This window comes from Dufourea novaeangliae, unplaced genomic scaffold (assembly GCF_001272555.1).
Source record: "Dufourea novaeangliae isolate 0120121106 unplaced genomic scaffold, ASM127255v1 scaffold21, whole genome shotgun sequence".
In the NCBI taxonomy this organism is placed as follows: Eukaryota; Metazoa; Arthropoda; class Insecta; order Hymenoptera; family Halictidae; genus Dufourea; species Dufourea novaeangliae.
In genome coordinates, this window is record NW_015373910.1 from 7,443,964 (window position 1) to 7,468,974 (window position 25,011).

Genomic DNA, 25,011 nt, shown 5'->3' on the forward strand with positions numbered 1-25,011 from the left:
GATAATAAGTCTGACTTATATTCCATTTATGTCTGATTATGTGTGTCTTAAACTACTTGAATTCTCCTAAATTCACAAGGAGCTTTATGATCAGCATTGAAAGTCAATTAGCAGGTGAATTATAATTAACTACGAAAGTAAATGATTTAATTATTTTATGAACTGATGTTGGTATGTGTCTGATCTAGGACACCCTATTCCACTTCACGTAAATACAATTTCCTTTGATAATTAAGCAATAGTATAAACCATAAACATTAATTCCATGGAAAAAGTGTTATTATAACTCCAATAATTCGAAAATATAAAACTTGCAATCCTTCATTTTAACGGGTTTGGTAGTTCTAGTGTTACCATACGTAGCCATTTGGCAACAGTGGGAATGAAAGGGTTAACTAGATTCCGCGAAGTAATCACGAACCTCCATCATCACCCCCTGATTCACATCTCAATCCCGATCATCTCCATCCAATTTCCCACCAGAAACATCATCCAGTCGACTTGACGGATCGAACGAACCGTTCCCATTTCCTGCTCTCCGCCCCCTTTCTCGCCCCTTACGGCTGCAACCACACACGCTTCCTGTCGAATCCGTTGCGCCGACAGCCAATCGACACGCCTCGCCGTTGCAAGCATGTTCGTGTGGGTCAAGGTCGCGATAATGGCGGTATCGACGTTACCCCCCACTTCCCGATTCGTTTGGCCACTTACCTACCTCACTTTCAGGGAACCAACAAGTGGCACGCGCCAGGCACGATATTGGTATTCGACGCGGCGATCCGTTACGGACACGCAGTGACGTCGAGCAAGTAGAAAAGATTAAGGACACGAATGAGATTTTAGGTGTACCACGATGTACATTCACGTCTATAAATATTAGGACACTTATCCAATAGGTAATTCCAAGCGAAATCGGATACTTTTTGGGGCACCATTTCGGATTTTGTTCAAATCGGGATATGTTCGTAGTCTTTAGCGATATATAAACGTATCTTTTAAATAAATGCCCTGCTTTCATACCGAGGAACTATTTAAACATTTGATAAAATATAAAGCAATTAAAAGTAATACAAAATATATCATTATCATGGAATATCACATTTTGTGTATATATTTTTATTTAAAAAAAAAAAAAATCGGAATTTTCGAAGTTACTGAAGATCCCTTCCTAGTTGGTTAAAACAAACCCGCGTTGGACTACAGGTTTAGAAACTCTGGATTGTCATTGAAAAAATAAAACTTCGGAATATGCATGCACTGACGCAAATAGAGCCTATCAGACATTGATCATGTTAGACAACGTGGAACCACTCGTGCACGCGATCCTTCTAATTATTCCGAGCGACGCTCACCAACGAAGGCCGGTTAACGTTGGATTGTCAAGTAAAGAACAGCCGGTTCCGTGGAAAACAAGGATCGCTCGCCATCTGCCGCGATGCCGAAAATAATCCGTTTCCGAGTATCCTCACAGAGGACGAATTCACCGATCGCCTGTCAATCTCATTTGATATCTAAACTCTTAAATTTATTTCTTTTATTACTGCCCTTCTATGACCCTGAAGACCATAATATACTACATAGTTTGACTCGCTTTACTACTCGCTTTCATATGATGTAAAAAAATATGTAGCATTCCATTTAAAAGACTTAAGGTCACCGTTGTTTCCAGAAAAATATTAAAAATACAAAAACTTTAGATACGCTTTCATATTACTAGTAAAATATACTACGACTTCCTCCTCTTCGGTTTTCTTCTAATGTTTACCGTTTACGAAAAAAAAACGATGGTAGAAATTATCCCGAACACCCTGTATACATACATAATCGACTTATACCACTAATGCTTTCAACAGCTCATGTATCATAGAATTAAATTCGGCAGAAAGTATATATTGAACAAACGTCGCTCGGTGTCGTCTACCGAGAAATCTAATTAATTCCTCTGTCGGTGTGAAACAATCCTCTTTTTTTCGCGCGGCCGCCACAAACGTCATGTGACGTTCTAATCTACTTCCACGTGCACGTTCGCACGGAGGGAGATCATGTGAGCTACCAGAGTGAGTCATCGGGCCGCCTGGCCATCAAAAGACATTAATCAGAGAGATCGCTTTCCTTGTTGCACTGGAATTTATGAGCTCGTGTACGATCGTTCGGTCTCATGCAAATTGTGGATTACAGTGTTCAATTGTACAGCGATTAATCGTACGGTGCCCGATAGATCGGTGGTCATTGCACCGAGGAATCTTGGTAGATTCTTGTTGACTGATCTGTAAAAGAAGATGGCATCACGGGGAAGGGTATACAGTAAACCCTTGATGAGTGTTCGAAGACTTCTCGACACTGACAAGGAAAAATACCCAGGTGTAACGGTGACTTTTTAATGACGTTTAGCACAGTGATAGAGCTTGGAATTCGGAAGCCAATGATATTTGTTTCAGTCCCATATGGACACTATTTTATGATATATTTCATGTTCAGTGTCGAGAGAATTTCGAACACTCATTGAGGATTTACTGTAGATTGAAATTCTGGAATAAGAACAGAAGGTCGAAATTCTTGAAGACAGATTTGTGAAAGGAGGAGTTAGAGATTAAATAGTAAAGTAGAAGAACTGGGAATCTGTGTGGAAGGAATAGGTGTGAATAAATAGGGAATAAATAGAAAATAGATAGGAGAAATAATTGAACTAAACAAAAGAGAATTAAATACCGAAATTTATTTATTAAATCACCTTTCACGATATATAGATGTTTCCTATATAAATAGGTGTGAAAGAAACATAAGCTTCGTTGAACCTCACGAGAAATATCACTTTATTGCATTACACAGACTTCCATTCATAACCTACGATCGATGTCACTTAATAGTGAACGTAATCGAATCACTTACGAATAAACGAATCCACGGTCCAGTGATCTAGAGAAAGAAACATAAAACTCTTGAGCGTCAGATCAAGGACGAGGTGAATCCAATGAGAATCGATTAACGAAACACACGATACGGAAAGAGCAGCGATCCACAATCCAAGTCTAAAGTCACTTCGAGAGGGGAACTTATCGGTATCGATAATCGTTGGAGTATCAAGGCTACGTGAATATCGTTTCTCACGAGGATCGACGACAGATTTTAGATGAATCGCGTGTCCTCCGCTAATCACGTTAATGTAATCAACATGATAAACACGTGCGCCATTCACGCAAACAAAACGGTCCATCTCGTACTGGATAACGAGACTTAATTAATATTACCAATTTATACCAATTTGATTATCGACGAGAAAAAACAAATGTGTTTCGGGTTGTGTTAGATTCCAGAAATTGTTGGAAGAATCCAGGAATGGCAAAATCATCGTGTACCCTCGCGAGCAAAATCGGCTCCTCTAGGGGAAAATGTGACGTAAAAGAAGAGCTTCCTACCACTTGGTAAATTTATTTCCAGTACTGAAATAAATGTTAAATCGAATGTTAATTTAGCATAAGTTTCCGTAATTCCTGATTCCAAATGGTAGGAGGCCCTTTAGTTGCTAGAAGTTGCCCAAGAGTTTGTTCGCAAGGGTACGAGTGCACTAGGCATCAGGAATCGAACAGAGCCCCGTGTGCATTTTTATAACGCAGATAATAGATACTTCTGGAAAATATTTGCTCGTTCTTAATCGCTCCGTTTCATATTATGCGATATCGTGTTGTGGGACAGTGCAGAAGCAGTTTATTCGTGGAAAGATTGCTGGAGATCCGTGGATCGTGACAAGTTAAATGACTTTTTCTACTGTACTTTCAGGTTAATAAATTGAATCTGAAAAAGCATAATCATTTCACGGTTAGTATATTGCTGTTATTTTTATAAATTTATACGAATTGCTTGTGAAACTTTCATGCGAAAGACCATCGATTCAAATGGTTCTTTATATTTTTAGCATAATAAATTGGAATTCGAAGAGGTGTCATAATCTCTAGGACGAACAATAGCTAGTATTTTTTTGTAAAAGACTTTGTGGTATTTTTAAGTAAAAGACCGCGAAGAATGATGCAATTGTTTCGTGTCGCTTTGAATAATTTTTAATTACGTTTATTGTTTTGTAAATTAATATTTCGACGGGATATAATAAATCATAGGACGCGGTGGTGTTATTAATGTCATAATTTCAAGTTATATTAAATTGCTTGTTTTCGAAAAGTGGCTCGATAGAAACGCGTTTATCAGTCTCCGCGGGAGGATATCGATATCTCCAGCTGGTGGTATCGCACAGACGGGATGTATCGTTGCTTTCTTCACGCTCGCAGACGTTTATGATGCCAATAATTAGCGGCACGTGGTCGATAATACCCAGCGGCCACGATTCTAGACAGTCTCACGATAAATAATCTACATGAAAATGGGAGGAAGGGACAGATTTCGTTTCTCACTCGACCGTTTGCGATTCAAACTTTTTATTGTATTATTTACATTATAGTACAATAAGTAGCTTTCTTGGGTTAATGACGTTCCGTAATTATTTTAGATCGAGACATTGAAAACAAGGGGGAAATTGATGTGTTGAAAAAAAATTAAAAAATCGAAAAATTGGGATTTGTCGATCGAAGTATCGCGATGGAAGTAGCCACAGTAAACACAATACCAGTTAATACAAGTTTTAATTGAGGTTAGAGTTCGCGACCAAGACGACAGGACCAGAAGCAATTAGTTAAATAATCTTTTATGTGTCTTTCAATTCTGCCTCGTTATCCGGTTATTTTACTTTATTACGATCCCCAATGACATCTTCGTATTCTCCCCGAAGACAGAATTCAAAGAACATGTACAACGAAATACAAAAAAAAACAGACGAAACTTCCGTTCGATAAATTTTCGATTTTTTTAGTCCACTAAAAATCTCTACCAGACGAAAAAAAGTTTCTTCTTTCATTTCTTCGTTTACAAATCGTTTCATAAAATTTTCATAAATTCTCTCAATAATTTTTAATCATGAAAACGTAGATCAACATTCCATCCCCTGAAGTATGCATTATGGAACCACCCTTAGCTAACCTTACAATCACGGTGAACACTGTGTATTTTAACAAGTAGCAAACATGCGACAGATTTTCGAGGAAAAAACTTCCTTAATTCGCGTCGAGAATACACAAGAAGCTTGTTTTTCCGAGACGATTACACAGACTGATTTGACCAAGACAGCAAATTGGATTGTCCATATAAGCGGATTGTGTGTTGATCGTATATTTTCGAACAGTTTCCTATTCTGGGAGTCATCCCAAGCTGTTTCACGGTTTGCTCGATCAATATTTGATCGTGGATCTGAAGATATAAAAGTTAAGATTGCCCGATTGCGATCTCACCACCGACTCGAGGACTTCGGAATACATATGGTGATCAGGAGGGCACGTGATTTCAGGGACAATGATTTCGGTGGGATTTATCGGGTCTCGTGACACGGCGAACACTACCCAGAAATGGGATTTGTTCACGCCCATGTCCGGCCTCGTGATACTGTTAGATTTGTTGGATGAGTGGATCTTTTTATTTATAAAAATTATGGCACAAAGAAACAATTAAACACGTATATATGTATTTATCATATAAATTGTAGGTCAGACCAACACAAAGTTAACAACGTAAATGTTTCGAAGGCTAAGATTATAAAGATTATTAAGGATATATTTCTGATCGACCTCGAAACGGAGGAGGTATACAATTCGATGTGTATGTTTCTTTTATTTAGGGTAAACGCACCAATGAATAAGATTTCACAATTATTAAAGTCGAAGTTTAAATGAATATGAATAAATATTTGGCACATCCCCGTAATTGCGTCACTCGGCTGATCGATATTCGAATTATCGTGGTACGAAAATTTGAAATCGCTTCCTGAGTATTACAATTGTTGCATCAGAAGAGAATGACTAGCGGAATCGTCACCGTCCGACGTAACTCGGTGAAACAAGTTTAATAATAAGTTCACTGTCGGGTCCAAGAGTGACACCAATGTTCCAGAATCTTATTTAAAAACTAATCCAGATCGAATCAGCTTCTCGATCCATTTTTCATCCACACAAGCACCAAAATCTATAATGATCGATCGGTATGAAGTGTAGAAATGAAATATAAAGAAAATCGAAAACACTTGGTGAGATTAGGTTCGCAAAAAAAAGGAGGGAGTAGAGAATTGTGAGGAAACGGAAGTCGCGAAGTTGGGTCGAAATCGTGTGTATTACGAACGTTAAGTCGTAACGGATAGATGAGTTATCTCAGCACGCGACAGTCGTGACCATAACGAGCCGCTTAATTAATTAATTATCGCCGGTCTTCGGTCCAGCTTGGCGGTAGGAGGCATTCTTGGACTTTCTTTCACGAATTCCTGGCGCTTATTTGGAGATAATGTGACCCAAGATAAATGAACCTTGGTCACTCTACGAATCAGAGATCGTCTGATCGATGATTTCTGGAACATGCCGCGAAATTTAGATTTTCGATGTCCATATAATTTTCTGATTTGATATTTTATTAATTCTAAACAATTGCTCGTTAAATATCTTTAGCGTGGTCGTAGAATTCTCCGTTATGATCTTTCACTGAACTCCAGATGTGTTCGTTTCCATAATTTTCTCTGTCACGATCTCCATCGTCGAACTTGAACTCCTGTTTATTCAATATATATTATTCAAATACGCAATCTATTCCCAGATCTAGACTCTTGCGCGACCTTTAGATCTTCCAACCACGATTTACCTCATCAATAGACTGCGGATTTTATGCATTTATCGTAAATCTGTATTGCATAAATATTTGTGGTTGTGCATGCACATTTGTACGGATATTTTTTTATATATATATGTAAAGTTGTCCGAAGCGTGTAGTAAACCTGACTTGAACTTTCTATGGCGCCTTTAAGCCGTCTTCGAGGCGTCATGTTCTATTTGAGATTTATCGTAAATCGTAATCTGCAAGTGACAGTAAGGTAAACGCTAATAAAATTTAATATCTATATGTTATTATAAACATAATTTGAAATCGTTTGCTCGTGGGTGTTCCATGGATCCCGGAGAATCGTCGCGACAATCGATCGAAATCGATTCTTTCGTTCCGATTGTTTAGAATGCCTGTTTCATTTCCCCGCGAGATTCACAAACGAAGGATGGACAGAGGTGATTGTCTGGCGAGAATTTGGAAATTTCTAAGGAGAATCGATCGTTCGATTCAGTTCTATTCCACGAGGAACGGTCCAGCCGAAGCGACGACGAGGGCCGCGGTGGGGAAATAAGCGAAATTGCGGAAAACAAGACGCAGAAGAAACGAGAGCACATGACTGCTGCACTTGATACGAAGAAACTCGTGACACGGGGACCGATAATACGAACGAGAACAATTTAACTGGCCGCGACAGACCGCGAAACGTGTACAGTACGCCGACAGAGATGCCCAGAAGGAACCGAAATTACGAGACGTTCAACGACGAGGCCACAACGAGCGAGTGAGTGTCCCATTGAAATCGATCCCTTTGGGTCTATCGTATCGAAACGCGTCGGGTTGCATGGATTCGAGTAGGGATGGTGTGCGAAATCGCTAACAATGATTTATCACAGTGATCGCAGAATCACGATCATGGTCGTGGTTTAACGTCATTTAAGTTCGTGATCGTGATTTTATTTTCAGTGAATTTTCTCACTGTGATCTTAATTCTTGATCTTTAAAGAATTTTCAATATGATTTGAAAGTGAATTACACTAATATTTGCGTTTTGAGGGTCTAATCGTGTTTCAATGCGAATCTGATTTAAATGTGTAAGAATCAGTGGTTTATTAATGGAAAAAACAACAGTGATTTTTAACGGCAAACGAATCCAGTGGTGGTGATATAATTTGTTGGATGGGAAACGGTAGTGTGGAAATAGGAGAGCTTCTGAGAATTTAATGCTTGAAAGGGTCATTTACTTAACCCTCGCGTAACGATGGTGGGTCATTTCGTTCAGTATGCCTCGACGTTTTGAGGGAAAAATGGATCCTTAGTAGCACAAAAAAAGAGATTCAATCTTAGAGATTGAAAAGAGATCAACACGGTTATAGGCTGTCGTGTCCTTCATGCGAGAGTTAAGAACGGCAACTTGTTGGTAGTTTGTTAATAGTTTAATTCCAATTACAATATTCTGTCAAATTTGTAAGTCTAGATACGAAATGCTTTTTTAAATAATTACTTCTCGGATCTGGATCAGAGCAAGATCTCCTTTATTGAGTATTTCATCGAATAAAAAATAACCTATAAATACTGTTAAACTTCATGAAAGATTTGATTTTGCAAATTTATTGATTACATAAAGAATTCGCAAATTTTTATCGATCGATTGGCGAACACAAGACCAGAATCGAAACTGATCATTCGTCTTAACGGTATTACTGTATTAAAAATAAAACGAAAATATTAAGAAGATTTAGCGAATACCGCAAATCCATCGAATTTCACGGTCTACCGATAACGAGGACGACAAGAGCGTTTTCGCAAGGCGGTACGATTAGGAAACATTCTTGTTGCAAAAATAGCCAAGCTGCATACGCAAACAGAAAAAGATTCCAGCAAGCGAATTTTTTCAGATATTATCGCTAACGGTGCATTTTATTTGTCTGTCGCGTTTATCTCGTTGGAAAATTAATCGTGCCCATTGTAAAGCCGTTATGGTCGCCGATAACCGTCGAGCGTCTCGTAAACTCGATTCTCGGATGATCTTCAAACAACTCGGATTATCCTCTTTATTAATACTAAAGTCCTGCTTCGATCGTTTATCAGCGGCCTTAGAAACATAAGTCTCTCAGTCTGCTCATTATTACAAAGACTTTTCTTAATTACGTCACGTTTCGATCGACCATCTTCTTCTCCATCAATCTTCCATCTTCTTTTCTGCTGCAAGATTATATTCTTACACTAAATTAATTTATTATAGTAAAATCCTTATGTAACCAATTTTTTTAACGATTTTAGAAACACAAGTCCTCAATCTCTTCAAAATTAAAAATTACATATAACGAATTTTCTTAATTACGTCACGTTTAGATTCCCCATCCCCTTATCTGTTGTTAGTTTCCGTTTTTAGATCGACAAAGTTCGAGCCGTTATCCGCAATTAAACCGTCGCAGGAGCCCATTGTGAAAACGTCACGCGTAATGATTGAACCGTTTACACAAGACGGACTTATTCTCTCTGTTCGGTCCGATTTTACTCTATTGTGCACACTGGATTCGTCATCGTGCACGGAACAACGACACAATGGACGATAAAAGAGTGACCGCCCGGGCAGAGCCCCATTTTCTCCGCAAATATCTTCCCACTTCCGGTATCTCAAACATTTCAGTCGGATTTTTCTTTAGTATAACGACAGCTCACTCTGTATACAGAGGAATATCGATCAGAGAACCTAATCAGGCGACACGATCCTCGAGTAATCGATTTTCTTTGCATTATCGATGGTATTCTTACGTAAGAATGGCCATTTATTATATAATGTTCATGTACTAAGCGTACCAATGAGTAATCTGCCATTTTTTTTTAGTAAGGTCGACATATGCAATAGTAAAAAATAATATTTTTAGTTGTGTATTCAAAGTTAAGCCTTTGCAGGAGACCAGTGACTTTCTGCTATTATCGGCAATAATTAATCTTACATATCTTATATATAAATAAAGTTCTACCTTACATAATTACTTATGCTTCATATTATCTTGTAGATATAAAATTAATTCAGTTTCATTACATGTACAAAAGCGTAAAAAAAGTCGAATTTGGCGCTCAGATATTAATATTTATTTGTAAATTCTACAGTTCGCGAGCTCCGCACGACACGCGCCATTTTGTTGAAACAAAATGGCGGCGGGAACGGCTGCCAGACTCCCTAACCACCATCAAACAACTTTTAATTTAATTCTTCTGTATACATTCGCTGCTTTATAAATCGCATGTTTTTCTCAATTCGATTATCGAGAGGACCTCAATCTTGTTGATCGGACATTTTTTTTTTGGAACGTCGATCGCGCAGGATCGATAGCCACTCCACGCTCTTCGCAGCGAAATTACTCACCGGTCGAAGATCGGATAGAAACTAATTGCACCGTGTTTACGACCTCGGTGATTTTCTTCGGGTCCCAGTGAGTCATCGGAGTTTAATAATACAATCGTATCTTCGAGGACGATAATACGAAATAAAATTCGGAAAATGTACGCACCGTTTTGCTGGAATTTTCTCATCTTTTCACTTCAAACGTGGACGTTAAACGATTCGCTGACGTCTGTCGGCAACCTTGTTAAGTGTTCCAAATGACAATTTCGTTTAATCGCGTTTCACATGTTCTGTGTCACGTGGGACACCGTATCTTTGCCTCGAAACACGTAGAATTCGTCGAACGAGCACCATTTCACTGGAATGTTTTCCAGATACTATGAAATTTAATTCATCGTCGAGGTTTATCGGTAATCTTATGAGATCTTTCATATTACGATTTCGTTTTCTTTTGATTTTAAATATACATGTACATGGAATTAAATGTCTATACATAGGTTTTTTTTTTTGTTATTATGTATGCTCGTTTCGCGTATTCAGAGTCACATGGGAGAGCTCGGTATCGCGTTTCACGAACAACAATCGTGACAAATTCAGTCACGAGTCGGTGGAACCGCCCAACGATACGGCACTATTTTTCTCAGATAAACAAACGATCAAATCCTCGTGATTGTTCTTATCGATTCAGATGTAGATTACAGGGCGGGCAACCTATATTTTCGATTTGAAAAGTCGGAGGACACGATGCACGCCTCTCGTAATTAATCTCGATTCGTTTCTTTTTTTCTTCGTTTTCTTTTTATTCCCCTCGACGGTAGCCTGGATCGTTGTTTTATTAAATCGTCGAGCAAACAGCTGCGCTTTTATCTATACGCGTGACATCGACGGAGGAATGTCATAATAAGAAATTGTTTAATTAACAATCGCCAAGTCAAACGCGTACATCGGTGAAATAACGTTTAAAATATTATTCAATATACATACTTAGTCACAAAATATTGTTATTATTGTTAAATTATAATTTAACATGCAGAAATTTATCCCCTTTACCTGGCCCAAATTAAGATTTCTTATGGCCCAGGGTTATTAAACCTTCGAGGGCCCCCTTGATTGAAAAGCGGTGGGAGGGAAGGGGGCACCAAATTTTTGTAATGCAACATACAATAAAATGTATAAATCTTCGAAAATTGAAATTTATTGTAAGTAAAATTAAATATCACTTAATACTAAAGAACGCTTGATTATAATGAACAATGCTTTGTCATATTTCTCCACGTAAAAATCGCCCGAATCAGCATCGTTATTTACACGTGAAAAGAGCAGCCAACAGGCCCCGTTGTCGTTCCAAGAACACATTATCAAAAAAAGAAGGAAACCAACAACAACCAACAATCGTCACCGCGAAACCTTTTACTTACGCTTCAATGTCAAAACGAGTACCGACCATCCATCGTCACGCCGGTTACGAACCCGAGATATTTCGCGGGCGTGCTCGCCCGACGAGGGCGCATGCGCGGACATACGAAATTCGCGCGCGCCCCTTCCCACTTATATATAAGCGTCGGCGCGTGTCACACGGGTCCATTCGCTCGGTGCGCGCACGTCGTCACCACAAGTCAGCGGTGTGTAGTAAACAAGTGTCATTTCCCTAGTCGCAACGTGTGTGTATTGTGTGTGTGTGTGTGTGTGTTTGTCCCACGATATTACATATATATATTTGTCGATCATCGCAAGTCGGTAACTACGATCGTTTAGTTCCACCGCTGAGAGTCATACAAGTCGCGTCGATAGAACGATCGGTGCGCGGAAGACAGGCTGAGACACATTTGTCCATGGAAGAAGACGTCCGTTGGACTTTACGGGACGCACGATCCGCGGTTCGAGGATTTTCCGAGGGAAAACTTTGTGGAAAGTAGCGCGTAATTGCGTAGTCTCGCGGGGAGGGCGTGTGCGTGAGTGTCGCGGCGGCCAGAAACAGGGCGAAAGGAGCGGAGAGACAAGGACAACGAGAAAACAAAGATCATCCGTGTTGGTAGTCGCCGTCCGCGGTCGAAGACGATGAACCGTGTGGGAGACGTACGCGCGCAGTGATCTCTTTTTTACGATACGTTTTGTGATAATCGCCAGACTGTGGTATATATATATACACACACATTAAATCTGTACATATACCTTGCTTATCGTCGGGAAAACGTCGCTGGAAAACACTACGGGAGATCAATATGACGAACACCATGGCGGAGTAAGTACGACACGTGTCCTCCTGTTATACACAGTGTGCTCCTGTTTATTTTTCCGGGTTCCCCCATGCGCGCATCATGCTACGGTCGCGCGTGGCCGTGCGTCGAGAGTTTCTCGACTTAACGGGAGAAATTGTATCGAGTCACGCGTATTGGTCTCTTTTGTCCCGTGGAACCGTTACTCATTCGCACTATCGAACGATAACGAAACAACGGTTGTCTACGTGATTTTTTTTCCGTGTGATTCAATTAGCAGCTTTTTTCCTGCTTGTTACAGATGAAAGTTTAAGCTCTCCGAGGAGTTTTCGACAGATCGTATTTGCTTTGTGTATACAGGCTTAGGATATTCATAGTCCCACGGGAAACCGTTATAATTTTAGATAATACGTGAAACTTTCGGTGTGGATTGGAAAATGACCTTGTCCCCGGAGTTTTAGCAGACCTTGTACTCCGATAATTGGTTTGTTTACTTAACGGATCCGTTTCGGAAATACTTCGCCAAAGTGATTAGTAAGGACTTAGTAAGTACGACGTAAAGGTGGTCACTTCGAACACCTGTCACGTGGGACACGCGGAACACAAAGCTTGTATAAAGTGGAATTCGTTAAAACTGATAAACAAGGTCGAAGCTGTTTACGTGAACTTTCGTTTACTATACTTCGCCGTATACTTACTGAATCTACCTTTGAATTTAACGCGCTTGTTACGTCACACCCAGCCACAATAAATTGAAAAGTATACCGAATCAAATATCCTTTTCTTCGATTTCTTTTTCACGGACTTAATGAAAATAATCACAGGCACGAGTTTCCCAGAACCTGGACGACGATTCTCGCAGTTTCGCGAGCTGGTACATAAATAACCATTCCGATCAAACAACGAAGATAAGATAGAAACCGAACATGACAGATGTCGTTTTGACAGTCAATCGAGTTTAACGTATTACCTATATTTTACGATCGACAAAGCGAATTAATGATTAGTATGTCGACAGTGGCCATGGTGGATGAAATTAACGACGGTTGAATTGATATTCCTGGTAAACGTTTCGTCTACGTTACTCGTGTCGCTAGTCGCGTCACCCCATATTACACGATCGCCGTTTAACCATTTCGGCGGCCATGACAGTGTTTACTCGGGTGAGTTGCAAGCCCCGGGAACACACCGTCACCGTGTTTTTCCGTCTTTTTACAGTTACGTCGTTCGTTCACCCCGTAATTGCGTCATCCGTTCGTATCGAGATATGTACATTAATTGCAACGATGCAGAATTCACTTTTTTTTTCTCTCGACGAATGTGAATATCGAGTTACTATAAAATTGCTGACATTTTTTTGTTTTCGAGGTCAGATGAAGTAACGAATTAGTTTTATCGAAAAGGATCGATGATACATTTATCGACTAGATTTTAAAGTGGAATGTATTCTCACGGTCATTTTTTCAATGTGTTTTAATTGACACCGTTTTTTGATTACTGTTTGGAAAAAGTAATTGTCACAATTTATATGATAACCCAAGATATACGCGTTCGTGTTTTTTTATCGATTTGAAAATGTGAAATTACTCGATAGTGCGCATATTTCTTCTGTTTTAGAAAAGAAAAACCTTCGTAAATTTGCTGTTCGTCGAGAATTATTAGTTGTATTATAGATCGGGAATATCCGTTAAATTAGGGCTTTATGCAGCAATGATAAGGCGTAATAAGAATTATACGAGGGAATTGATTGCGTTCTATCTGGTTCGCGTATGTTTTCTTTCTTTTTTTTTAGCGGAATATATATATATATAGTAAATCCTTGATGAGTTTTCGAATGCTCCTCTGCACTGACAAGGAAAGGTCCCCAGGTGTAACACTGACTTTTTAATAAGTTTTAGCACAGTGATAGAGCTTGGAATTCTAAAGCCAATAATATTTGTTTCAGCCGCATATGATCATTAGTTTATAAAATATTTAATGTTGAGTGCAGAGGAGGCTACGAACACTCATCGAGGATTTACTGTAGTTCTGTACCCCCTTAACGAGGCAATTTTGTCGAATAGGAACGTCGACAAGCAAAGGAACCATGTATTTATTTACCAAACGAATTGTTACCACTCGATGTCGCAGTTCGCCAATGCATTCCTTCTAATTCGATCCCGTGTAACACCTGACGTAAAGATATAACAGTTCCGGATTCACGAACGTAGGCGGGAGGGTGGGGGGTTGTTTCCCGTTGTCAAACACAGGTGACGTAATTGAACTATTAATACAACCAGGGACAATAATTGTACTTTGAGCGAACCGCTTGTATATACCTTACCTGTGTGTACACTGGAACCCTTTCGCGGACGAAAATAATACGCTCGAATCGTGCCAAAAACTCGTGGATTTCTTGGCTGGGTACGCGAAAAGAAAGAGAAATTTGAAATCATTGATATATCTATATATTCTAGGTATTCGAAATGATTTTCTTCAAATGAAATCTATACACAAGAGGTTAAAGTTTACAAACTTGTAACGTCGGCATTAAATACCAACATTAAAACAATGCTAGCTTTAAATATTCGTATTCATATTAAATGTCACGTTTCGAGTATAGTCACCGATCTCGATGGAATTCACATCGCAGGACGCAACGTAATTTACACGTATGCACGATGTTTTCGTTGGATTTCGAACGGAAAACACACAACGTGACAAAACCGTCAACGGGGGACGTCAAGTCAGAAAACTGGGGAACATTTTTATTACCCTTTCAGCGCGTTCAGTTTATTTCGGTTTTCGAGGTGAACCACGGCGACACGGAATCGAGGCTGTTCAACTGCGTCGTATCGACAGATAGTGGTAAAATCATTTACATGCGTTTATAGGAGAAGAAAATTGAGACTTGTAAATATACGACAGAATTTTCGTATAATAAGATAGGGAGGAATTTTTCCGCGCTTATAAATAGAGCTGTTCGCGATAACGATGCAACTCGTTACGTCGTCACTCTACTGCGAGCGATTATTTAAATTTCAAATTCGTACTTTCATAGACTGTTTCTTGAACGCGGTAATCGAATAAAACTTCGTTTTTTGTTCATCGATCTTTCGAATGTTTGCGCAATTTATCCGCGATTATAAATTGCGTGCGAAAAAACTCACGTGGGAGCCACATTTTCATTTTGTATGCAATTATGAAAATTGTTTATACACCTGAACATAAATCGAAATCAGTTCACTCGCTCACTGCGTCTTCGTGGTATCTTATAAAAATATTTTTTGTCTCGTATAATCAAGAAACAATAGTCATTTTAAAACAATTTGAAACATTTTTTTTTAATATTTTTTGTTTCAGCCCACAACGAAAGGTCATTTTTTGTGGGACGCGTGATTCGTTTTGTTTTATTTGTTAAAATATTCTTACGGTAATATATTTTGTTACAAAAATGTTGGATACAACAATTTTATACAAGATACGAAATAGATATAAAATGTAGTGAGCGGGTAAATAAGGATCAGTAATTTACTCTTTTTTCAGGTCATTATGTTTCCAATTTTTCCTTACAATTTTCTTATCATCCGTTGACTAAGTAATTAACAACCTGTTTCACTAAATACAGGCTCATTGATCTATTAAATAGACACAATTAAGCATTCACGGCCTTGCGACGTACACGTCACGCTGATGTTTGAGAACCACTGCTCGGCATAACCTTCCCGAATAGGGAAAAAAAACGATCTCCACTCGTAAAAAAACGTCAGTCCAACGTCTTCTCCGTCCACACGATCGACTTCCGTTCCCCCAGTCGTATCGGTTCGTTACAGTATTGCCCCAGTCGTATCGGTTCGTTACCGTGTTCCCCCAGTCGTATCGGTTCGTTACCGTTCGTTTTCTCGTCACCCTCTCGCCTTCGAGCAAGAATATTAATTAACAAATATATATTCACATGTAAGTCTGTGCCTCGAGCGGGGCCGCGACTGTTTACATTCGATTATGCTTCACCTGACGAGCGCAAATCTGCTTTCAACGAAAGCGAATCTCACCTGCGACATTAATAATCGCGGTGTATATAACATTTTAGCGTCCGTTGCATCATCGGATTATCAGCATACCATTTACCGCGTCGACGGTTGAACATTCACCCGTGTAATATTTTTTCTTTTTTATTTTTATCCACGTTTCGTTTTCAAACACTAGAACTACCATCATTGAATGTATACTAAATTAAATTGTATAATATAGTAACATACGTAATGTATAGTGCAATTTCACATAATACAGTATAACATCGAATTTATAGTAAATTAAAAGTCCTATTTTCAAAGAAATGATTAAAAAGGGTCACTTTACCCCAAACGACGAGTTTATTCGTCTTCCCCGATTAAACAGGCTGAAAGTCAAAAAGGAAGTAAGATACGCGGAAACAGAAGCGTGAATCATGGCCGGAAGCTCGCCCATTGATAGTGCTAAAAAATTCATTTACATGTATACAAACACCGAATTCCATTATATGTCTTATCGCATTTCCAATTCATTCGATCGAAATTATCTATAGAAAATTTTGTCGGCTAATATAACACGATTTAAGGATAGCTTTAAGATGATTGTACACAATTCTTTGTCAACACTTTTTTCCAAAGTTTTCAAGGTCACCTTCAGTGTTTTTTATAGATAAAGCCTTCGAACACTCATCGAAGATTTACTGTACAGCCTGAAAGAAATGCATAAGTCTGTCTCCAGAATGAAATAGAAAACTTGGTACATCTAATGAAAATTTTGTCTTTTAGTGTATTTGACAAACATCCGCAGTCTAGTAATAAAATTGCTCAAGCCATAATTGTGTCGACAAACTCGAGTCTTTTATAGTCGTTCACGTATGCCGGAAATTTTACACGGTTAATCGTCCGAATAAGAGTAATTTAAAATCACCTTGAACGTTTTTTTTTTTGTTTCCCCTCGTTGGTAAAACGGCAATAATGCCTGTTTTACAATTACTTATATAATGAACGGAACACGAGCCAATGAATGTAATTATACGTTTTTTAGAATTTGTCGACGGTCTTTGCCAGTTTTGTGAAATTTCCTGCATCTTTGTCATAAAAAATAAAAAAAAATAATTTACTCATGGATGTCTGATGATGATTGCAAGAATACAGACTCCATTCGAATATTGTCTGGCTTGTTCTACACGATTATTGTCCAAGCGTTATCCCTACCATTAGGGGGGGAGGGGCGTGAAACCTGTCAAGAAACGAATTTACGAGGGTCTGAAGCATTTCTCCCGACAAGATTATTGTCCTGGCGTAGAACCGAGTTCGGAACGATAATCAAAAGGAGTCTGTAATTCATAAATCGATTTGATACGGAGGTACTAAGGATCTAGGTCGAACTTTATTTTAGTAGAGTCAGATCAGAGCCAAATTTCTAAGCCTGTATATTCCCGCAGTTCCTTATACTTGACAGCACACTTGTGTGCTGATGTAAGAGGAGAGAGCACTGTTGATAAACTTGTTCTTCAGGACAAATTTTCTATGTCATCGAAAGACTGGAAAAGTAAACACATTAACGTACTAGACCAAGCGTGTATGGGGTCTTTATCTTAGTTGCGTAAAAATAATTATCATCCAGCTGATAGATAGAGTAACGAGTGTAAAACACTGTTTACATGTTTCGTGGTACAATGTCTACAGAAAATTTCTGTTACACGTGTCTGCTCCAGATTCCTATGATCTAAGCAGAACAGAATCTTCTGTTATCTTTCCTGTTACATGGTTACGTTAGGAAGACTACTTAAAGTATTTTAAAAAGCATCCAGCTCACTGGTTGAAACTGTTTCTTACAGAAAAAATGGCGACGTTCAAAGCTCAGACAAGTCATCCCTGGTGGACTCGGCGATACTTCCGAAAATTCAACAACCGGCCGAATTGGAGGATGAAAAGTCTGGGCTGAAACCGAATAACGTGCATAATGATCTAGAGGGTGATAGGGATATCAAAGGGAGTGTCGTTAAGCAAGTTCTGGCAGCAGTGGTGGCCCAGCTTGGAACTATCAACACAGGCATGGCCTTTGGTTTCTCTGCCATTGCTCTGCCACAGCTTCAGGAACCGAATAGTACCATTCCCATTGTCGAAGGATCCTCTGAGGAATCATGGATAGGTAATAATTAATACAATCCATTGCTACGCTTTATTTAGTAAACTGCTCCAGTGAATCTGGAAGTTCCATTGCAGGAGTTCCCTGCCCAGATAGCACATGACACCTTGAAGACGCCCAATTTACGGTTATTTTAGGTCTAAGGCACCTTTAAGCCGTCGTCAAGGCGTCATTAAGTTGTGCTATGTGGGTAGTGGTCGATAGTATCAAACAAAAATTCTCAAAGTGCAAAGGGTTACATGCGATGAATGACTTTTACAGCTAGTATGTCCTCTATCGGTACACCTATCGGCTGTCTAATGTCTGGGTACATGATGGACGTCCTTGGGAGAAAGAGGTCTCTGATCATCACAGAGATCCCGGCATTACTTGGCTGGATCTTGATTGCATTTGCAACCGACATCCGGATGATATACGCTGGGAGGTTCTTCGTGGGTCTGGGTTCAGGCATGGTGGGTGCTCCAGCACGCGTCTATACCGGGGAAGTCACTCAACCGCACCTCAGGGGAATGTTGACCGCCTTCGCGAGTATCGGAGTCAGCACCGGTGTCCTGATCGAGTACATTCTAGGGAGCGTAGTCAGTTGGAACGTTTGCGCGGCAATCAGTGGGATCATTCCATTGGCAGCCTTGCTGCTGATGTTCTTCTTCCCTGAAACGCCGTCTTATCTCATATCTCGTAGCCGACCGGAAAAGGCACGAGAAGCGTTGCAACAGTTTCGCGGCAGCACGTGCAACATCAATCAGGAAATGGAGACGTTGATTAATTTCTCGAACAAAAACAATATCAAACGTCTGACCGGTTTCCGTGAAATAGTGAACGCCCTTCTGAAGCCTAACGCTCTGAAACCGTTCGCGTTATTGGTCCTGTACTTTTTGATTTACCAGTGGTCGGGCACGAACGTGATCACCTTCTATGCTGTCGAAATCTTCAATGACTCCGGGTCATCGATGAACAAGTACTTAGCCGCAGTGATTCTCGGTGTAGTAAGATTATCGTCGACCATCGTAGCTTGTATATTATGCAGAAAGTGTGGACGAAGACCTCTGACGATGGTCTCGTCCGTAGGGTGTGGACTGTCTATGATAGGATTGGGTGGATACTTGTGGTTGAAGAATTACTGGACCGTGAACAATATTCCTCTGGTCGCCACTTGGTTCCCTATTTTCTGTATATTTTCGTACACTATAACATGCACTCTTGGTTTTCTCGTTATACCTTGGGTTATGATAGGAGAAGTGTATCCAGCACAAGTACGCGGTATTATCGGTGGTCTGACCACAATGGCGGCACACTCCTTTATATTTACTGTAGTCAAAACGTATCCCTTCTTGGCCAGTGCACTTACTCGGCATGGTACTTTTATTCTCTACGGGTGTATATCGTTATTCGGTACAATATACTTCTACTTGTGGTTACCCGAGACTAAAGGTAAATCGCTCCAGGAGATAGAGGACTATTTCTCGGGTAGGAATGCCAACTTAACAACTGGTAGTATTGCCATTCATAAACCAAAGGTGTTAAAAGTGAAGAAAGGTCAGGTACTACCCTAAAGGAAGTTTTCCATGTCGATGCAAATTGATTGGCAGAGACGAAAACTTGTTGACTTACCATCGTTTTACGTTGAAGCGTTGAAATGGATTTTTATGTACTTTTAACAGAGACGTTTAATACGAAAAATCGTCTTGTAGCAAGACAATAGAGCTGGTCAGAAACTTGAAGCATCGATTAGAGTCAATTCCATGGTATTACGACTTCGCTATCGATACTCTTTTTCTTATATTTGTTTTTAGATAGGATAATTTTAATTTACTGTTGTATGTATTTATTGACTAAAGACTATAATTTAAATCGTGCTTGTCTCTCGCAGAAGAAACGCGGTATATTTTTATAAAGGTGAAATATTACAAGCCGTACGAAAGTATCTATTTTTAAATGAACATACTAAGATTCCTCGAGAAATACACGCTGGGAGAATTGTGCCTTAATTAATCGATACCGGGACAACGAAACATAAGGTGCTATTTAATTGTATCATAGTATTATAAACGTTTGTACATACGTGATCGAAAGACAAGACGTAATTAATAAAGAACCATAGAAGTAATGTTTGCAAAACCGTGGCTTGACATTGTTACACGAGTTTCTGCAACGCAAACTGTTTTATAAATTTGAATTAAAGTTTGTAATACATTTATTGAATAGTTGATTTTGGTACATTTTCCATGCATGATATTAATGCCTGTAACTACTTATTAGACTGGACGTTAGAATGTCATTAAAAGAAATTCATAAGTTAGTTTATTTGTTTCTAAGTATACACAAATTTTAATTTGAATAACGAAGGAAATTAAAATAATTACAAAATTTATTGAACAATGAAGATGCATTTATCCGGTACATACAATCAATCGAGTGTTAAACGAAATTTGTTTTTCTTTCTTTCCTTTTTCTGTCTCTCTGCTTCTAAAAATTTCTTGATCATTTCCGGCGGCAGTATTTCACCCCTATATGTTTTTGGTATCCGTTCTGCATTCAGAAATTTTAATTTCTCCGCAACATATTCTTTTGCATTAAATGCTTTTGCTGCTTCAATTTTTTCAATTAACTGTGCCTGAAAGAGCCTTTCTTTCTTTAAATTACGCTTTTGTCTTAATTTTGCAAATACAAACTTCATTCTCTTGCGAAACTTCTTCCTCTTGTGTTTCTTCATTTTCTGTCGTCTAATAACTATTAGACGGATAGCCAGCTTCTCAAAAACATTTTCTACTGAAGGGAGATCTATAGACTTATCCACCAATGGCAGATCATGCTTAACCGGACGTCGAACCAAAGGATCTTCCAATGATGGTATATTCTTAAATGGTATTTCAATTATGTTTTTATTAGTAGTATTGTCCAGATTTCCAAAGTCTAGATTGAGTGTTCTTGAAACAAATTTGATGTTTAACTTTGGGTTTATTACAGGTATTGCATCTTTGGGTAAATAGGTAGGCAAAGTATTACTTTGCTCTCTTGAAAAGTACGATGAATAACATCTTGCTATAACATTACCTGAAACAGTTTAAGTTACATTTGATAACTGCTCAACTACTTTGTTTCATAAGAACATGTTAACATTATTTCACTCAGAAGCTTATTTGCTCACGGGGAATTATTTCTAACTAGATTTTTAATTCGTAACAAGTGTTAATATTATTTGTTATTCTAAAACCTTAAGCGGTTTTACATAGCAAAATTATAAAAGGAGGACTTAGGTTATGGTTTCACCATAAAATTATTTAAAAGTTCAATGTCGTACTCACATTGTCTGCTAATTGTTGCTTGCTGAAATACTGCGCACAATCTATTCAGAGCCATTATTATAACTATATGCTATACGTATTTGTACTTAACATTGGGCAACAATATTTCAAACCATCACGAATCGAGCAGAAGACACGGCTACATAAATGGATAACCATAACCTAACAAATAACAATAGTGAATACAGCTAATACATGGTAATTGCTACCAACATAGCATTGTAGTAAACCTTATTTACTTTTTCATTTTTTATGAGACGTTAATTAATAGGGATCAATTATCACTTTATAACTCAGTTACTGAAAATTATTAATTTATTTAAACAGAGTATACATTTCTTTAGTAAGTGTTTCCAAGTTATAAACCCATACATAATGTAAGTCTGTGTTGTTAACTTAATCCATTCGTGTTTTGACAGTCCTTGTCGTAACTTTATCTTTCTCTCTGTAAGTAATAATCGCATCTTAGTTTCACAATAAGAGCAACAAAAAGGGAAGGAAATGCAATAACTTACATTATGTGAACAATAGCTCCCCAACCAGATATTGCATCTCTATCACATGCATTTACTAAAGCTTGACTGATAGTCTCAAAAAGATCGTCTGGTTCCAAATTTGGTTCATAAAGTGATTCACACATTCCATAAAGCTGTTCTCTACATGTTCCTCCCACCACGAAATCTCCTGGTAAACTTAAACATCCTATCATATCCATGTTACAAATAAATGGCTCGAACGTAACTGGATCCAATCCAGCAACAATAGGTTCCACGAAATAAGGTCCAAATCGTTTTTCGTACAACAGATTAGAGACCATCGATGCAAATGTCTTAGGATGAATCTTTCTGTTCTCCTTTAGTTCATAAAGATTTAATCGAAATCTTAGCCTTTCCATTACTGTTAGAGTATCAGTAGCAAGACCGGGAAGACTGAGATACAGATGTGGTCCCATTTCAAAGATCTTTTGAAAGTCACATGTTATTGTTTGAGCCTGTACACCAAATCTACGATCAGCAGCTATTGCTACACAGTTCTTGCCTTTCATAGCTATGATAGCACCTCCATTGTAAGCTAAAATACTCTGAAAAAGAAAGGTATAATTTTACATTGCTCTATAAATTTATGTCATTGCTAGACCATAGATTTTATGTGTTTAGAATATACAGAATTATGTCAAACTTAGTATAATAAAAACTTCAATAAAATAGGATCTATAGATTGTTAGACTCAATGGCAGGAATAAGAATCAATGAGACATTAATAATGTTATGGAATGACTACTTAAGGTGCACAAAATCTGCTATCTAATGATGAGATTTTTATTTGATAGTGAATCAGGCCAGAAACCTATCAGATGAAACAAATTTTTGCTTGAAATACATAGACGTATATTATTCAGGTAATTAACAATTTAATTTAAAATAGGAATCTATATTAGGAAAATCATTCAACTTATAAAATAATTACATTTATTTTCGGTTAACTAACAAAACGTGCATTGTCATCGGTATATTTGACAGCAACATAACCTTCTTTTTTTTTTAAATTGTTTGAAGCTTATTTAGATATGATAGTAATTAAAGTTTTCTTGATAACAGAGAAATAAACAAAAGTTCTGTTATGTGGTGTATGAATAATTACCATTTTCAGGAGTTTTTATGAAACTTGTCAGTGATTAAACTCCAACACTATTTCAAATGCTCCTTCGAATGCGATTCCTGATCCATGGAATACAAAGTGCATAGAAGATCAAATTTGTTATCAAAGAGTTAGCGTAAGTTCCCGACTGCAATAAAATTTCAATTTTTGCGTTCCAGTTACTTATTATTAAAAAAATTACAAACAGCATATTTTATTGTAGGATTTATACATGTTTCTTTCTAATTTAAATACTAGTCCGGATCATTATAGATGCAATACAATCGGCGGGAAAATCAAAATGAATTTTTATCAATTATCTTCTATTACATGTTATTACTAGAAAGTAATCCAATAGCAAGAATACCAATTTTTAAATTTGGTAGTGCTTTAATGACTTGCAGTCGAATGTTGGAGTTTATTATACTAGAAAGGAACGACACAATTAAATGAAATACATTGAATTCGTCTCATTTTAAATTCACGTAAGATGAACATAGAATACTTTCTATATAGAGCAGGATCTTTATTCTCCATTCATGTTAAAGACAGACCCCATCTCAACGTAACCACGTGACTTCTTCAGGGACGTGACGACGTCAGAGTATTCACTGAACAGTACCATGTAAAAATTGATCTTTCACAAATTTTACTCGATCACTCTTCTACTAATTGAGAAAAAGACAATTCTAGCGAAATGTTTTGTCATTTGAAATTACAGAGATTTAGTAAGGTTTTATTTCTAAAAATGATCGAGGGAACCTTTATATTCAGGCGTATACTTATCACAAATAGCAGGCCGTGACTGCCGCAAAATGGACCAATAGGAGATCTGTCACGTGATACAACGAATCTTCATTGTTGTTATGACGGTGGCTATCTGTAACGTGAACAGACAATAATTAATCCACACTATCATCCCCTCCAGAAACGTAGAAAGTCAAGAGCAAAGGGGATAAAACATGGCTCTGCGATGTTATTGAGAAATTGGAGGCAGTTCGGTGTGCCGCGTACGATTCCTCAATCATTGTAGAGAGCGAAAAACGTGTGTTCGTCTTTCATGAGTGCATCGTCCTTCGTGGGAGAGACACGGTTACTGAGAGTGAGAAAACGAACCGAGAGACAAGAGTGAACGAGAGAGATAAAGAGAGAAAATGTGTTCGATCAAGACGAGTCATTGTAAATGTCATGTATTTTGCGACAGAGAATGATTTGAACGGAATATCGAAGATAAGCGTGCCGGAGGGATTCGTCTTAACCGAGACTGGAACCGATCGGCGATTGTGCCCCTGAGACAGACGGACCACACTTTCCGCCAGTTTTTGGTTAGTGGTTCCACGATCACGACCATCTGGATGATGGTACCCAGTCAGCTGTAGCTCGTAACACGCGTGAAAGCGTGCTGATCCATCGTTCGTTTCATGGATGGATCGATGCCTGATATTTAAATGTCTGATCTTCGATAGATAATAAATCGCGATCTTAACATAAAAAAAATGGTCGTTTCTCTTTCACGTTCAATGACGATTCCCGAAGAAATTGTATCGTTCGATTGAGACGCGTACACAGCGCTATTTTGAGCGCTAATCAGTTTCATTTACTCGCAGTAGAACATTATTGGAAGTTATTATATTTTTCCGCGTAATCAAAGGAATGGTGTCGTGTGAGACTCGGG

The 25,011-nt window shown here is 38.4% G+C and overlaps 3 protein-coding genes across 3 annotated transcripts; 1 reads left to right on the plus strand and 2 right to left on the minus strand.

The window, feature by feature from the left end:
- Nucleotides 1-11,639: 11,639 nt before the first annotated feature.
- LOC107193971 (facilitated trehalose transporter Tret1-like) lies at nucleotides 11,640-20,595 on the plus strand. The gene is made up of 3 exons (XM_015583513.1): nucleotides 11,640-12,278; nucleotides 18,083-18,396; nucleotides 18,655-20,595. Exons 1-3 carry the CDS (start codon nucleotides 12,259-12,261, stop codon nucleotides 19,944-19,946), a joined length of 1,626 nt encoding a protein of 541 aa, XP_015438999.1. The 5' UTR covers nucleotides 11,640-12,258; the 3' UTR covers nucleotides 19,947-20,595.
- A 198-nt stretch (nucleotides 20,596-20,793) lies between these two features.
- On the minus strand, nucleotides 20,794-21,820 carry LOC107194135. The gene is made up of 2 exons (XM_015583701.1): nucleotides 21,699-21,820; nucleotides 20,794-21,447 (listed from the first exon to the last, which is right to left on the minus strand). The coding sequence occupies exons 1-2, from the start codon at nucleotides 21,751-21,753 to the stop codon at nucleotides 20,801-20,803; spliced, it is 702 nt and encodes a 233-aa protein (XP_015439187.1). The 5' UTR covers nucleotides 21,754-21,820; the 3' UTR covers nucleotides 20,794-20,800.
- A 175-nt stretch (nucleotides 21,821-21,995) lies between these two features.
- LOC107194046 (proteasome subunit beta type-3) lies at nucleotides 21,996-23,539 on the minus strand. The gene is made up of 3 exons (XM_015583610.1): nucleotides 23,340-23,539; nucleotides 22,214-22,779; nucleotides 21,996-22,143 (listed from the first exon to the last, which is right to left on the minus strand). Exons 1-3 carry the CDS (start codon nucleotides 23,340-23,342, stop codon nucleotides 22,095-22,097), a joined length of 618 nt encoding a protein of 205 aa, XP_015439096.1. The 5' UTR covers nucleotides 23,343-23,539; the 3' UTR covers nucleotides 21,996-22,094.
- Between the last annotated feature and the right edge of the window lie 1,472 nt (nucleotides 23,540-25,011).

What these genes read in the sequence shown, in the direction of transcription:
- LOC107194135 (XM_015583701.1), bottom strand. Translation starts at nt 21,753, where the DNA reads ATGGCTCTGAATAGATTGTGCGCAGTATTTCAGCAAGCAACAATTAGC. An exon ending in AGCAACAATTAGCAGACAAT is followed by an intron (nt 21,448 to 21,698) that starts GTGAGTACGACA and finishes AAACTGTTTCAG; the next exon opens with GTAATGTTATAGCAAGATGT.
- LOC107194046 (XM_015583610.1), bottom strand. An exon ending in GGAGCTATTGTTCACATAAT is followed by an intron (nt 22,144 to 22,213) that starts GTAAGTTATTGC and finishes TATTACTTACAG; the next exon opens with AGAGAAAGATAAAGTTACGA.
- LOC107193971 (XM_015583513.1), top strand. Translation starts at nt 12,259, where the DNA reads ATGACGAACACCATGGCGGA. An exon ending in ATGACGAACACCATGGCGGA is followed by an intron (nt 12,279 to 18,082) that starts GTAAGTACGACA and finishes TGTTTCTTACAG; the next exon opens with AAAAAATGGCGACGTTCAAA. An exon ending in CTCTGAGGAATCATGGATAG is followed by an intron (nt 18,397 to 18,654) that starts GTAATAATTAAT and finishes TGACTTTTACAG; the next exon opens with CTAGTATGTCCTCTATCGGT.